At 33.7% G+C, this 15,869-nt stretch overlaps 1 protein-coding gene across 1 annotated transcript in view; it reads left to right on the top strand.

Moving 5' to 3' along the window:
- Positions 1–15,398, top strand: part of LOC137407924 (uncharacterized) — a 92,966-nt gene extending 77,568 nt beyond the window's left edge. Inside the window, exons 32-37 of the mRNA XM_068094308.1 lie at positions 73–228; positions 1,239–1,439; positions 3,019–3,166; positions 12,035–12,261; positions 12,492–12,627; positions 15,240–15,398. Coding sequence (XP_067950409.1) covers positions 73–228; positions 1,239–1,439; positions 3,019–3,166; positions 12,035–12,261; positions 12,492–12,627; positions 15,240–15,367 — 996 coding nt within the window. The 3' untranslated portion in view covers positions 15,368–15,398. The remainder of the gene's footprint in view (positions 1–72; positions 229–1,238; positions 1,440–3,018; positions 3,167–12,034; positions 12,262–12,491; positions 12,628–15,239) is intronic.
- Positions 15,399–15,869: the final 471 nt, after the last annotated feature.

The raw sequence follows: 15,869 nt of genomic DNA, 5'->3' as shown, positions 1-15,869 counted from the left end.
CTACCTACAGTTTCATGGCAGAAATTTTATACTGTGATTTAATGTAGTGTTGACATTGTATACAATGTTCAGAGTCAAGGATGCAAACCAAATGAAGTGCTTGTCAAGTGTAAGGCAAGTTGGCACAAGTTTGATGCAGCGACAGGAAGTATGACAGCCGAGCGTGTGTATGATGATAGGGTCATTCTAAAGCATCACTATATACATGGACAGTTATCACTCCTACAGGTGAATAGTTCTATCTAATGACTTCTATTTCTCTGTTTAAACTGACAGTTACTAGTATGTTCACAGTGACAGTTAATAGTCTGTTTATAGTGATAGTTACTAGTATGTTTATAGTGATAGTTACTAGTCTGTTTATAGTGACAGTTACTATAGTCTGTTTATAGTGATAGTTACTAGTATGTTTATAGTGATAGTTACTTGTCTGTTTATAGTGACAGTTACTAGTCTGTTTATAGTGATAGTTACTAGTATGTTTATAGTGATAGTTACTAGTCTGTTTATAGTGGCAGTTACTAATCTGTTTATAGTAACAGTTACTAGTCTGTTTATAGTGATAGTTACTAGTCTGTTTATAGTCACAGTTACTAGTCTGTTTATAGTGACAGTTACTAGTATGTTTATAGGGATAGTTACTAGTCTGTTTATAGTGACAGTTACTAGTCTGTTTATAGTGACAGTTACTAGTATGTTTATAGTGATAGTTACTTGTCTGTTTATAGTGACAGTTACTAGTCTGTTTATAGTGATAGTTACTAGTCTGTTTATAGTGATAGTTACTAGCCTGTTTATAGTCACAGTTACTAGTATGTTTATAGTCACAGTTACTAGTCTGTTTATAGTGATAGTTACTAGTCTGATTATAGTGACAGTTACTAGTATGTTTATAGTGACAGTTACTAGTCTGTTTATAGTGACAGTTACTAGTCTGTATATAGTGACAGTTACTAGTCTGTTTATAGTGATAGTTACTAGTCTGTTTATAGTGACAGTTACTAGTGTGTTTATAGGGATAGTTACTAGTCTGTTTATAGTGTCAGTTACTAGTATGTTTATAGTCACAGTTGCTAGTCTGTTTATAGTGACAGTTACTAGTCTGTTTATAGTGATAGTTACTAGCATGTTTATAGTGATAGTTACTAGTTTGTTTATAGTAATAGTTACTAGACTGTTTATAGTGATAGTTACTAGTCTGTTTACAATGACATCTATTCATCTACCGGGATCTGTAGAGGCTAAATGAAAACAAGGAATTGCTGATAGAGATAATTGACAAGGAAGGAAATGCAGAGGTAAACTTGTCACAAGAAAGAGACCTTTCAGTTGACAGACTGTGCGATGTTTTCTGCTGTCAACACTTTCTTGTGTTCCTCTACCCAAAGGAGTACATCTTTTTCAATTGGTACACTAAGGACGTTGTTAAGACAGAACAGGTACTATTCATATATACAGATATTCCTCCTTGTGTCATGTAATTAGATTTCTTGTTATTTATAAATGCTATAGTTTATTTCTCACAGTGAAACAGCATTGTTGAGAAGATTAGTTGAACTGGATTAATGCCATAAAGGTCAAAATATCTTTTTGTGTTGAGCCTTGGTCAGCTTTATTTGTACTTAGTCAACTGGTATACTAGGTGTTATACTAGTATTTCTATTTTGTTGCCAGTAGACATTAAGAAACCATTTGTAGTTTATTTAAAGTTGAAATTCAAAATTTTCCACTTATTGTGGACTAAAATGTGCTTTAATGTCCCACAAATTTAATTTTAGTTTTGTCAACTTTTCAATGCAAGTTTAGCAGAACTTTCAAATTTAATGTGTGTATATATTATAGGTATATATAGTATATTGTAGTATTTATAGTATATTATAGTATATTATACTATATACTAATATAATTCTTAAACAGTATTAGTCATATATAGCTATAAGTACACTATATTTAGAGCACTTAAACCACCTTGGTTGTTGATTTTATCACTCTTACATATGCACTTCAGTAAACATTAAAAAATGCCTTCTTTCAGATTAGTTTATTAAAAGTTGAATATAGATGTCATTTTGTAGAATTTTGATGTCATTATCTTATTATAGGCTGAACTGTTTTCGATGCCAGCTGAACTAATTTTTAGTGTCATCAACTTTTCAATGAAAGTTTAAATTCAAATGTTCAGACCAAATCTTGTGGAAATTTTTCATGGTTATAAAACCTTTAGTGTTTTTCCCAGTTTAAACTATTTACATTGTAACTAGTCGATGAAGGAAACTTTTTGTAGAATATATATTTAAGAAGGCCACAAACCAAATGAAACTTGTAGAATATTCCCCAGAGAGCCACAAACCTGTTGCTGCAGTCATGACGCTGTTTTACATACAATGGAAAATACTATTTTCTGTTCAAAGGTTTTTCTATTACCCTGGCAATGCCAGGTAACACTACTAGGGTTTTATAAAACCTAGAGTGTTTTACCTTGTCTAAACTGTTTATTGAAGTTGTTTAATGAACTAAACTTATTGTAGAATATTTCCAGTCATGACCCTGTTTTACATAAAGTGAACATTTCTTGTTGTACTTATCTCTCTGGTAAATCATACATCACTCTCATCACACTAATCCTGACCTGAAGCTTATCATCAAATTATCTATTACTCTCAATATTATCTGGGTACAGTAGTGGAAACTAGCAGAGCTGCCTGCCTCTTTACTAGCCAAATGGTGAAAGTATTTGATATATAGTACAGTTCTTCTCATAGAGAACTTATTGTAGTTCAACTCATTTATTTATCTGCCTAGTTTCATTTCTCTCTGAATCTGTATCAATTGTAGGAATCTACTAGTTCTTTCAAGATGTTGTCGTTATACTAGTTACTAATCGTCATTTTTGTGTTTTTATATATAACATATTTTTCCGTTTTCTCACATAAGGTTTTGTTAAAACTCAGGTCACTCAACTTCACATAGACTTAAATAAATGAGCATGAAAATAGCATAGCATAATATGTTTTTCAGTTAAACAAGCCAACACTCATATCGTCTGCCTCCAACACAATCGCTCTGAGAAACAACCAAAATGTACAGATCTACAGGATTGATAAGGGTGTCGACTCCTTTCAGCAACCCCTCAAGCTTCAGCAAAAAAATGATCAGGTTTTCCTAAGTAAGTTTTTGCTCACTTAAGCCATAAAGCTGTCATACTTCTAACACTAGGTGTCACATGTCATATGGGTGTCACATGTCACATGAATAGCAGTGCCAATAGTTACTGAAGCCTCATATATTTTACAAGCGTTAGCAGAGAAATACAAAAAGTTGCTTGTTGCAAAAAGTTAGCAACAAGAGCTCTGCCTAATATGTGTATACACACATGTAATTATCTTTATAAATGTGTGTGTCCATCTGTCTATATATAGCGTTAGTTTTAGTAAAGAAAAATTCGCTTCGCAGAGGATTCGATCTTGGAACCTCCAGTCCTGGAGGCATTACCTATTGGAATATGCCTTCAACTAAGCTTAGCACGTAATAATAGTGAAGATATTCATTACATTGGCTAAAATACACATAAATACTACACTAAAGACGCGAAATGGTTACCAGCTGGGCTCATTCTATCACAAGATGAATGCACAGCATTGCTCGGGTAATAAAAGCAGCTTACAAACATTTGCAGGTAGTGTAGTGTGAAGGTAATGTAGTAGGTGAGGTAATGTAGGTAATTTAATGTTTATAAGCTGTTTGTTTCTTACATGTGCAACGCAGGGCATTCTGCTACTGTACATATAAACTCTCACAAATATTTGAGCTACAGTATTTCAACCAATCTGATTCAATTGCTTTTAGGTATGCTTAAGGGTCTATTTTATATTGTCTTGTTTATGCTCATGCTAGCATATTTACGCTTGTTCTGGCTTGTTGACTTCAGTATTGACTCATATGCTTGCATCAGGTTTAACTTCCAGAGCTTTATTAATAATTAGCTTCATTTTGAATCATTTAAATGGCATGACATCCTTTCACTAGAGAACAGTACAATCTTGGTGCTCACTGTATGCATTTCAAGTTTTTATGCATACGCAACTGTTGTATTGTGTGAATAAAACTTTACTAAGCGAGGATACAGATGTAAAGCTTTTCACACTAGGTTTGATTAAAATGTTGAGCTGCATATCACTGCAATAATAGCCACCGCTAACTACCAGGAGTTTCTCAAACTTTCACATAACCACATTGACATTTTGTGACAAGTTGGGGCTTGTCCTAGAAAGACTTATTTTTCTCAGTCACACAGAAAAGCAATAGACATTCTCGTCGGCATCCACGCAACAGATTTATAGCACCTTCACAGATATGACCTCACTGATTGAGGATGTGAAACACATATGGGAGGAGTTTGAACACAATGGTGAAAAACTTTCAGCGTTTGTCTAGAAAAACTTGTCTATATTCGCAGCTGAAAGAAATAAGCACCGATAAGAACACCAGAGAAAGCTGGCAGCCAAAAAGGAATACGAGAGATTATACTGGTAGGTTATACTCATTATTGCTGGTGCTGTTAGAGAGCTCTAACAGTTCCAGAAATAACTTGAATCGGAATGCGAGTAAGATTGAAGTCGCTTGTTGTATCCACAAAAATAAGACTCATTTTGTCTGTAACTGTTCATAGTGTGAGTTGTGTTATTCACACTGTAAGATGACTGACCACAACACCACTGATTGTAAAAAAACTCATGGACGAGGTCTGCTCAACCAGCTGGGGCAGTTTCTATTCCAGACAACCAAAAGACTGCAGAAAGAGAGAGACGAAACACCAAATGAAATCATCATTGATGGACAGAAGTTTGTCAGTACTGCTGTGCATGAGGATGGACCAAACTTCAGCGGAGGAGCAGAAACTTATCAGTGTGAAGCCATTGGGCAACCACAACTTTGATGCACGATTCGATTTGGAATCGTGGTTGTCAAAAAAAGATTTGTCAAGCCTGAGCCCTACGCAGATGAAGGAACATACCTGAGAGAAGCAACGCATGCCAGGATTTCCATAGCGTTGCCTTTTTACAAAGGCTTCTTCAATGCTACCATACTCAAACAAACGGTTTGTGACCTTCTCCCTGGAAACATATCAGAAGCGCTATCATCAACTCAACTGGACAAAACTGGAAAAATTGATGCAATCTGTAGAATTCAAGCAGTGAAGGAAAAGACTAGAGAGAAGTCGCTGGTCATCAATGCTGAGTCAGAATTACTCAAGTTGGAAAAACAACAATTGATCATACTGCAAAGATAAAACAAATCATTGGAAAGATTCTTCTACTACCAGAAAATCAAGAAAAAATACCAGGAGATTTGATTAAAAATAAAAAACAAATTTCTTTTTCCTGACAAACTTCTATAACCCCAAAATTAAACTATGTGGAGCCAGTCAAACGACTCATGGTGCCGCGGTCATTCAAGGAGGAGATTTTGCAGCATGCCTTTAACACCTAGGATTGATAAAGGTAGTAGATCGACTTGTATCCAATTTTTTCTGGTTTGGACTCAATGTGGCCAGTCGTGTGACATCTGTCGTAAGACCATCAAAAGGTAATCTGTCATGAAAGTTTCTTTACAACCAACTTTGCTGATCGACACACCTTTTAAGAAACATAGATACATTTTCACACTGGTCAACTATGCAACATGTTACCCTGTTGTCATCCCCCTTAAAAACATTGACTCAGCAACTGTTGCTGAGGCATTACTAGACATGTATAGTTGGGATGGCGTTTCAGAAGAGGTAACCAGCGATCAGAGAACTCAGTTCATGTCTGACTATATGTACGAATTCACTAGACTATTTGGCATGAAACAGCTACTCACAACAACACCCTATCATGCCATTGCCAATGAACCAGGAACAAATTCAACAGAACATTGAAGAACATGCTGAGGAAACTGTCAAATAACGAAGGCAATGGCACAGACTGATCAATAAAGCACTCATCGCCTATAGGGAAGTACCACAAAAGTCACCTGGGTTCTCATCATTTGAGCTGTTGTATGGGAGAATGGTTAGAGTGCCAATGTACATCCTGAGACAGTTATGGACCAAAGCAGGCACTCTGGATGATGTAAAGATCAGTTAGCAGCACATAGTAGATCTCAGATATCACTCCACTCAAGTCAAGTGAGACACAAGCACCACTTTGATAAAAACACAAAGCACAAATAATTTGCACCTGAAGACTAAGTATTGATTTTATTACATACAAATGGAAACATGCTTTAAATGCTCTAGCAAGGACCCTTTGCTGTCGAAGAGAAGATCCTACTGAATGACTATGCAGTGAACCTCAAAGCGAAAAGACGAGTTTAGCGTGCCAAACATACTAAAGAAGTATAATTACATTATATATTGTATACATAATATATATATGTATGTAAATATATGTATATTTATATATATAAATCTCATCTCTGCATCTCACCAAATGCATCTCATCTCATCTGGATATCTGTCTGTCTGGCTATAGATATAAAAATCTTGGAATTAAAATCTCTCATCCTGTTGCATTGGAACTCGCAATTATCGCAACCACAGGTTTGCAATCCAATTGTCTAACCACCAGTCCACGAAGGCTCTTACGGTTCAATGCCCTTACTAGATACACCATTTTTCCGATTTTACACGCTAAATGGCGTAATAATTGAAACTCTATTAACTCTATAAAACACTATAGAGTTTCATAGAGTTTTGTTCAGGTTTCATCCTCAAGTTTCAGAGAAACATTCTTGTCCACGCCGTACTAAGGCTAATTTGTTTTCCACAAAATGATATCAACAATAATTCTTCCCGAAATTAAATGCTGGCGATTGTATCTCAGTTCAGTGTCATTCGTTATGGTAAAAATGGGCTCACTAACAGATAAGTGATAATATTTTGGTTAAAAGTTGACTAAAATGCCTACTAAAACTTCTTTCAAGTATGTTTTAGTAAGCTAAATTTATATGAGTTAGATTCAGTGTGTCTTGAAGGTAAGAACTCTGCACATAATACATTGTAAAGTTACATTTTCATGCAGATGATAACCACAAAATGCACCAAAGTTATTCTAGGTAACTATAGTTACTAAAGTTAACATATTGTTTTGTTGCTATTTTTAATGATGATGACTTTGATGATGTTTACCAGGCAGTGATTGTATTAGACAATTACTATGGGTTTCTATACCACTCTATACGATATTTTTACTTTATTATGCCAACACTGAAAAGAACTAAAATTATATAATCGTATACTAAACTAGAAATTCCACTGTCATACAGCCCACGACCAAAGTGGTATTGGGAAAAAGAAAGGGTACTGATGGTTGAGAAATGCAATATTAGCAGTCAAATAGGATAACTGCAATGGTAGCTGTAATGTACTTGGTGTAGGTGTTATTATATACAACAACTAGCAATAATGAAAGGTAAGGTAAATATTATATGTTTATATCTCTCCTCCCGCAAAAAGAGAAAGGCAATATTGGCCAATATTAAAAGTAAAATGCACTGATATTATTAGAATAACCAATATTATTAATATAGTAATAATAGCAAACCAATGCACAATTTTGTTTACATTTCAAAACATAGCTAACAATATCACGAAGTTGTGATATTTATATAGATTTTTAGAAAAGCTGTACTACATAGTCATTGTTCTGTAGTCATCCAAACTTATAATTAATTATTGTAATAATCTCATTAGAACCGTTAGAAAAAATATCATCGAATATCCTTTTACTTACACTGCGTTGGACATCAGTTAGAATACAAAAGTACTCAAATGTGTCGGCAAATAAAATTGAAAATGAAAAAATTGAAATCGGCAAGAATGAAACGATTTCTGTTAATTGCCGAAACCTTCGGCAATTCGACAATGCTATAGACTGTTGAAAAGTGCACGTTTTTTTGTGTGGAATGCGCAAGACTTTATCGTTCTATTCTCTGTCGCTCGGCGTTTCAATTTCCGGTCTTAACTTTTATTAAGCCAAGCTTTTCAAGCGTTTTGTGGCGATTTTCGTCCAAATTAATCTGTATGTTTGTGTATAATCCGATCAAATGGGTTAGTTTTAGGAGTTTGTGGTAACCTTTCAAAGGCTTGGTAACATATTTAAATAGGTTTATACGCGTTTTGTATCATTATTATACTTCAACAACTTTACTGAAAAATAGTTAAATTTGTTAATAGGATTTCCTTGCAAGGGTTTGGTGATGACCATTAACAGATAATTTTTTGGGAGTTGTGTGAACATGTGCATTTATCATAAATCTCCCAATCAATCGCTTCACTCTTGTTTGGTCGTCGGATAATTTTTCATTGTAATCGTAGCAAAACAGACTATATTTAGCCAATACTTGCTAATGATTTCACTTTATTTTAAACACCTTTACATGTTTCCTCCTAATTTGTTTCAACGAAACAAATTAGGAGACTTTCATGGTACAAACTGGTACAAACTTTCATGATGTGAAGTTTAAAAGTTAGTTGTTTGAGAAAGTTGAAAAAACTTTGCAGTTGTTTTATTTCTTCTCTTAATTCATTTGAACCGCACAAAAAACACTTCTCATATGAAGTTTAAAAGTTGGAATGGTAAATGTTGTATATGTTGAAAAAGAATGAATTTTCTGTCGGAAGGCTTTCTTATTACCCGGGCAACACCGGGCATTCACCTAGTATAGATATGTATTTAAATCTCAAATCTGTAGTCTAGTTTTTTTAGCTATAGCTATTAAAATATTGGACTGAAGAATCCACGTCGCGGAAGATTTGATCTCGTAACCTCCAGTTCACCAGGCAAATGCCTTACCAATTTAGCTACGTGAGATCGATAGATTCTCTGAGCGATATATTTCGGTATGTTGGTGAAAATATGCTACAGCTTTCCGTTACGGCGCAACATCATTCTATGTATTAGTAAAAGCCATATATAACTAACTAACATAAATTAGCCATTGGCAATGTGCCAGGCTAATGACACGCGGCAGGCAACTACATTATACGCTGAGTTTTAACACTCGTGCAACGCCGGGCATTCTACTAGTATATACATTTATTTATATATATAAATAAATACATAAATATATATATTTATATATAAATATATATATACATTTATATATGTTTGTATTTATATATAAATATATATATTTATATATATAACTAGAAATTCCCCTGTCATACAGCCCACAACCAAAATGATATTGGAAAAAAGAAAGGGCACTGATGGTTGAGAAATGCAATATTAGCAGTCAAATGGCACTGCAGTGCAATAGGATAACTGCAATGGTAGCTGTAATGTACTGGGTGTTATTATGTACAACAAACAACAATAATGAAAGGAAAAGATTGTATGTTTATATCTCTCCCCTGCAATAGGAGAAATGCAATTTAGAAGTACAATGCACTGATATTATTAGAATACCCTAGGACACTTATATTTCGCTAGTATTTAGTTTCGTGAGTAGCATACAGAGTAAAATTTCGCTGCAACTTAACTTCGTAGCTCTGATAAGTGCGAAAATATAGTGATGTGAAAATACATGCAGTGGAACAAACATCATTAGATTCCTCAGGTCCAGTTCACTGGTACGAAATATTTTTCAATTTGGGACTACCGTACTTTTCGGACTATAAAACGCACCTCTGTATAAGCTGAATCTGCTTTATTTTCCAATAAACGATAATAAAACAATACATAAGCCGCACCTTTGTATAGGCCGCAGAACTAAGGACTGTGCTTTTTAACGTGGCAGCATCTTTGCCATTTAAAACGGAACAGTGCAGAACGTCACAGTTTCGTATTATCCGACGCTTTTTAACTTAGTGCCTAACGGGACAGTACCGTGAGGCATTGTTTCGTATTTTCTTTCACCGCTAGAAACTAATTGGAGATTCTCGTTAATGCGCCCTAGCGGTGAAAGAAAAAGCCACAGATTAGCCGCACCCTTATATAAGCCGCACGGCTCAAATCATCAGAAAAAAGTAGCGGCTAATAGTCCGAAAAGTACGGTAGTTTTTATTTGTGAACTGCAGGTAGAAATGTGTAGGCGAGATCAATAATTCAATTTGATCGCTTGCTGCCATTTGTTTCCTGGACTATCAATGACGCCAAGGTCCCTGCCGCAGTGACCTATGTGGTACCAATATTAGAACTCAAGTATTTATAGCACGCTGTGGCCATGGCTCCGGGTTGTTATTGCTTTTGGTTGGTAATAAAATTCATCACCACAATAATTATTATTCAATTTTATGACTTTCCTACCAGACTGTCATCCTCATCAGTTACAAATTCAATGACTAAACTAATATCATCATCTTCCTAATTTGTCTAGGCTTTTCCAAAAAAACTTATTATCTTAATTTGTTTTGCCATGCTGCTCAGTCGGTGTATTAGCTATAATGAGTTTAGCAAAAATTGCCCAATGAGCCAACCACACATGAAACTTGCTTGCATTTCTAATATGACGACTTTATTGTGAATATCAATGAACAAAGCCATTTAATTTCGCGTTTTCGCTCGTTCATTTTGATAGTTTAGTTTTGCTCATGAAATTTTCCCGAGAGGATGTTGCCGCGAAAATGCGAAAGTTATATGCCCCGAATACATAAGTGTCCTAGGGTAACCAATATTATTAATATAGTAATACAGTAATAATAGAAAACCAATGCACAATTTTGTTTACATTTCAAAACGTCATAGCAACCAATATCAAAAAGTTGTGATATTTATCTAGATTTTTAGAAAATCTATTTAAGAAAATTATTTAGCAAAAATAATAACAGTAACATATTGCCCAAAATTGGTCACTATATACTTCGATCTTGTAAATTCGAATGATTATTCTTATAATTAAATCTTATAAAATCGAATAATTATTTTTATAATTAAACATTGTAATAATCTTATAAGAATTGTTAGAAAAAATATCATCGTCATTTCCTTTACTTTCACTGCTTTGAACATCAGTTGGAATACCAAAGTACTCATTATAAGTGTCCAAAATGTCAGTTACCTACTTTAAAATCGGCAAAGAAGAAACGATTATTTTTCAGTACTTCTACGTTAATTACAGAAACTTTCGGCAATTCGACAATGTCATAAACTGGTGAAATGTGCACGTTTTTTTCGTGCAATGCGAACAACATAATGGTTCTACTTTCGGTCGGACGGATTTATATGTGTTTCGTTAGCCGGTCATAATTTTGATTAAAAAAAGCTCTTCAAAGTTTGAATAGCGATTTTAGGCCAAATTAATCTGTCTATGTATAATCCGATCAGATGGGTAAGGTTTAGAAAATTTTCTACAAATAATAAAGACTTGGTAACATATTTAAATAGGTTTATATGTGTTTTGTATCGTTATTATACTTAAACGACTCAATTGAAAAATGGTTAAATTTTGTTGATGAGATTTCGGTACAAGAGTTTGCGACGGCCATTGATGAATAATTTTCGTGAGTTGCGTGCACATATGCATTTATCATAAATCTCCCAAACAATTGTTTGCTCGTGTTTGGTCGTGAGAATATTTATATATTATATCTTTTTTTATATGTGTATATTTGTACTGTATATATATATATATATATATATATATGTATGTATGTATGTGTATATTTGTATGTGTATATATGTATGTGTATATATATATTAAGATGTCTAACGAAGTGCGCAATGAGTATAAGTGTACAAATTATAAATACACTGCATATATAATCATTTTCAAATATAAATAAGGACATTGTTACTTATAAAATATGTACATACTCATATATACATACACATATAATATGTGTATGTATATATGTGTATGTACACATTTTATAAGTAACAATGTCCTTATTTATATTTGAAAATGATTATATATGCAGTGTATTTATAATTTGTACACTTATACTCATTGCGCACTTCGTTAGACATCTTTGCTCCCGAACTTACATTTTGTTGCTTTTTTGTTTAGACCTCATTGTTAAAAATCATCACTCTTTGTGGCTCTATTGCAGCTCCAGATGGAGACCATCTGATTGTCATGGAGCAAAAGAGGATGCTGTCAATGTACAGGGTTGAGAATTTGACTGAGCCCATTGGTCAGTACTCTCTTTATGGGGAGGCAGAAAAAGTGGCATTCACGCATGACTCAGCTTACATAGTCATAGGCATTGCTGACAGGAGGCTGTTCTTCCTCATGCTCTGTGATGTGCAAAAAGAAGGGCACTATGAAAGAGTCAAGGTCAGAGGATATGTTTGTAAATTCATATTTCTCTTAAATGAATCGAACATCCAGGCAACGATGTGAAATATGTCATGATAGCAATATAGAATTGAATTTTTGTGAAGTGTGGAAAAGCTTATACCAATTGGCTTGAGGTCTGCGTGTTCCCATAAAGATGCATTTTCATGTTCAACGCTATTAAAATTGAGCTGTTTACCTGCATATTTAACGTATTTAAATGATGATAGAAGCTACAGAGGACTGAATTCACAGATGAAGAGGTGATGAAGGGCCGTCTAATGATTGAAGCTTCATCAATGGTTTCTTACGGAGGAAATGGTTCAGATAAAGATAAATCGCAGGTCAACGTTAACGAGCTGATTCGTAAGTGGAATGAGTATGCCTTATATACTGTATATACAAGTTACAGTACCAGTTAGTATACCTCATATACTGTATACAGGTTATAGTACCAGTTAGTATAGTATACCTTATAAACTGTATATACAGGTTACAGTACCAGTTAGTATACCTCATATACTGTATACAGGTTATAGTACCAGTTAGTATAGTATACCTTATAAACTGTATATACAGGTTACAGTACCAGTTAGTATAGTATACCTGATATACTGTATATAGAGGTTACAGTACCAGTTAGTATACCTGATATACTGTATATACAGGTTACAGTACCAGTTAGTATACCTCATATACTGTATACAGGTTATAGTACCAGTTAGTATAGTATACCTTATAAACTGTATATACAGGTTACAGTACCAGTTAGTATAGTATACCTGATATACTGTATATAGAGGTTACAGTACCAGTTAGTATACCTGATATACTGTATATACAGGTTACAGTACCAGTTAGTATACCTGATATACTGTATATAGAGGTTACAGTACCAGTTGGTATACCTTATATATTGTATATACAGGTTACAGTATCAGTTAGTATACCTGATATACTGTATATAGAGGTTACAGTACCAGTTGGTATAGTAAACCTGATATACTGTATATAGAGGTTACAGTACCAGTTAATATACCTTATATACTGTATATACAGGTTACAGTACCAGTTAGTATACCTTATATACTGTATATACAGGTTACAGTAACAGTTAGTATACTTTATATACTGTATATACAGGTTACAGTACCAGTTAGTATACCTTATATATTGTATATACAGGTTACAGTATCAGTTAGTATAGTAAACCTGATATACTGTATATAGAGGTTACAGTACCAGTTGGTATAGTAAACCTGATATACTGTATATAGAGGTTACAGTACCAGTTAATATACCTTATATACTGTATATACAGGTTACAGTACCAGTTAGTATACCTTATATATTGTATATACAGGTTACAGTCCCAGTTAGTATACCTTATATACTGTATATACAGGTTACAGTACCAGTTAGTATACTTTATATACTGTATATACATGTTACAGTACCAGTTAGTATACCTTATATATTGTATATACAGGTTACAGTACCAGTTAGTATACCTTATGCACTGTATATAGAGGATACAGTGCCAGTTAGTATACCTTATGCACTGTATATATAGGATGAAGTACCAGTAAGCATACCTTATATACTCTATACATAGGATAAAGCGCCAGTTGGTATGCCTATATGTACTGTGTATATGCTGCAAAGTTTAATTAAAAACAGAAATTTTTAGCAGGTTCAGCCAAACACTAGTTACATTTGAGATGAAAGTAACTATGTTACGATTTTGTAACAACTGGTATCATCTACCTCGCACAAGGTTTGATGATTAGTAATGGCTATGAAATCGTCATCCTTGAACTATTTGAAATGTTATTGGAATAATAAACTGAACTAATTTTCATAGCATTTACGGTAACAAACTCTTTATGGACTATAACTTTTTGAAGCTGTTAGTTCAAGGTCATTTATAAATGAACAAAGATACATATCAGAAAAGATAACTCATTTCTGAGTAAACGTTCATTTACGTATATGGTCCATCGTTTATCTATATCTATGACATATATATTTATATATATAAATATATATGTCATAGATATAGGTAAATGATGGATCATATACATACATACATACATATATACATATATATATATATATGTATATGAATATGCATAGATGTACATATATACATACATATCTACACTATATATATATATATATATATATATATATATATATATATATATATATATATATATATATATATATATATATATATATATATATGTATGTATGTATATGATCCATCATTTACCTATATCTATGACATATATATTTATATATATGTCCATATATATATATATATATATGACATCAGATATACGGTAGAACTGGTGTCTTATTCACCTCCAGTTTCATGTACACTGGTAGCTCTTTGTATATATACTCTTATCTGATTACTCTCAACATGATGACAGTTTTTAGCAAAAACTTAAGGATCGTCCATTAATATTTATCTCTGGCAGTTCTGTTATGTACGCTCCTAGACAGTTCTGTTATGTACACTCCTAAACAGTTCCGTTAGGTGTGCTCCTACACAGTTCTGTTATGTATGCTCCTAAGCAGTTCTGTTATGTACGCTCTTAGACAGTTCTGTTATGTACACTCCTAGACACTTCTGTTATGTACCCTCCTAGACAATTTGGTTATGTATGCTCCTAGACAATTCTGTTGTGTACGCTCCTAGACAGTTCCGTTAGGTGTGCTCCTAAACAGTTCTGTTATGTACGCTCCTAGACAGTTTTGTTTTGTACTCTCCTAGACAGCTATGTTATGTACACTCCTAGACAGTTCTGTTATGTACACTCATAGGCGCTTCTGTTATGTACGCTCTTAGACAGTTCGGTTATATACACTCCTATACAGTTCTGGTATGTACGCTCCTAAACAGTTCTGTTATGCACACTCCTAGACAGTTATGTTATAAACGCTCCTAGACAATTCTGTTATACTTACAGCAAGTAAAATGCAGAGGAATTTCAACAAGGTAGAGAAGGTTATGACAGCCAGAAATCTTCACCGTGGATACCATCCTCTGAGAGCTTTGAGGGCTGCCCGAAACAAGCGTCAAGTCACTGAAGTCTAATCTCTTTAAAGACTGTCTACGAGGTTGACATACAAATTTATTGAAGCAGACATACAAATATATTTTCTCCCGGTTGATATTATTTGACTTCTCGTAGGAGTCACCTCTTAGTAACTTTTATATAATTTTATTAGATTAGTAATTATTTTTATTAATATTTATTTTTACAAAAATCTTGTAGGAACAATTTTACTCAAAATCCATGTTCAGTCTTGTATTTATTTGCATTTTACTACAAGATGCATGAGGTCATATATACATAAGGTCATAGCACTCATCGATATGTTTGCCGTAATCTGCAGCCAAAACTGACTTTTCATATGCAATAGAAGAAGAAAGAGGAGTTATGAGCATTCATCCATTGTAAGCGGAGTTTATATAATCGCAATGACTCTATCAAATAATATGCCATAAACCTGCAAGCTTATAAGTTATATAATAATAATCTATCAAATGCTGCAAACATATATTCAAGAACAAATGACAAACAAACCATATTTGT

This window comes from Watersipora subatra, chromosome 11, assembly GCF_963576615.1.
Source record: "Watersipora subatra chromosome 11, tzWatSuba1.1, whole genome shotgun sequence".
In the NCBI taxonomy this organism is placed as follows: Eukaryota; Metazoa; Bryozoa; class Gymnolaemata; order Cheilostomatida; family Watersiporidae; genus Watersipora; species Watersipora subatra.
This window is presented reverse-complemented; position numbering and strand designations above follow the sequence as displayed.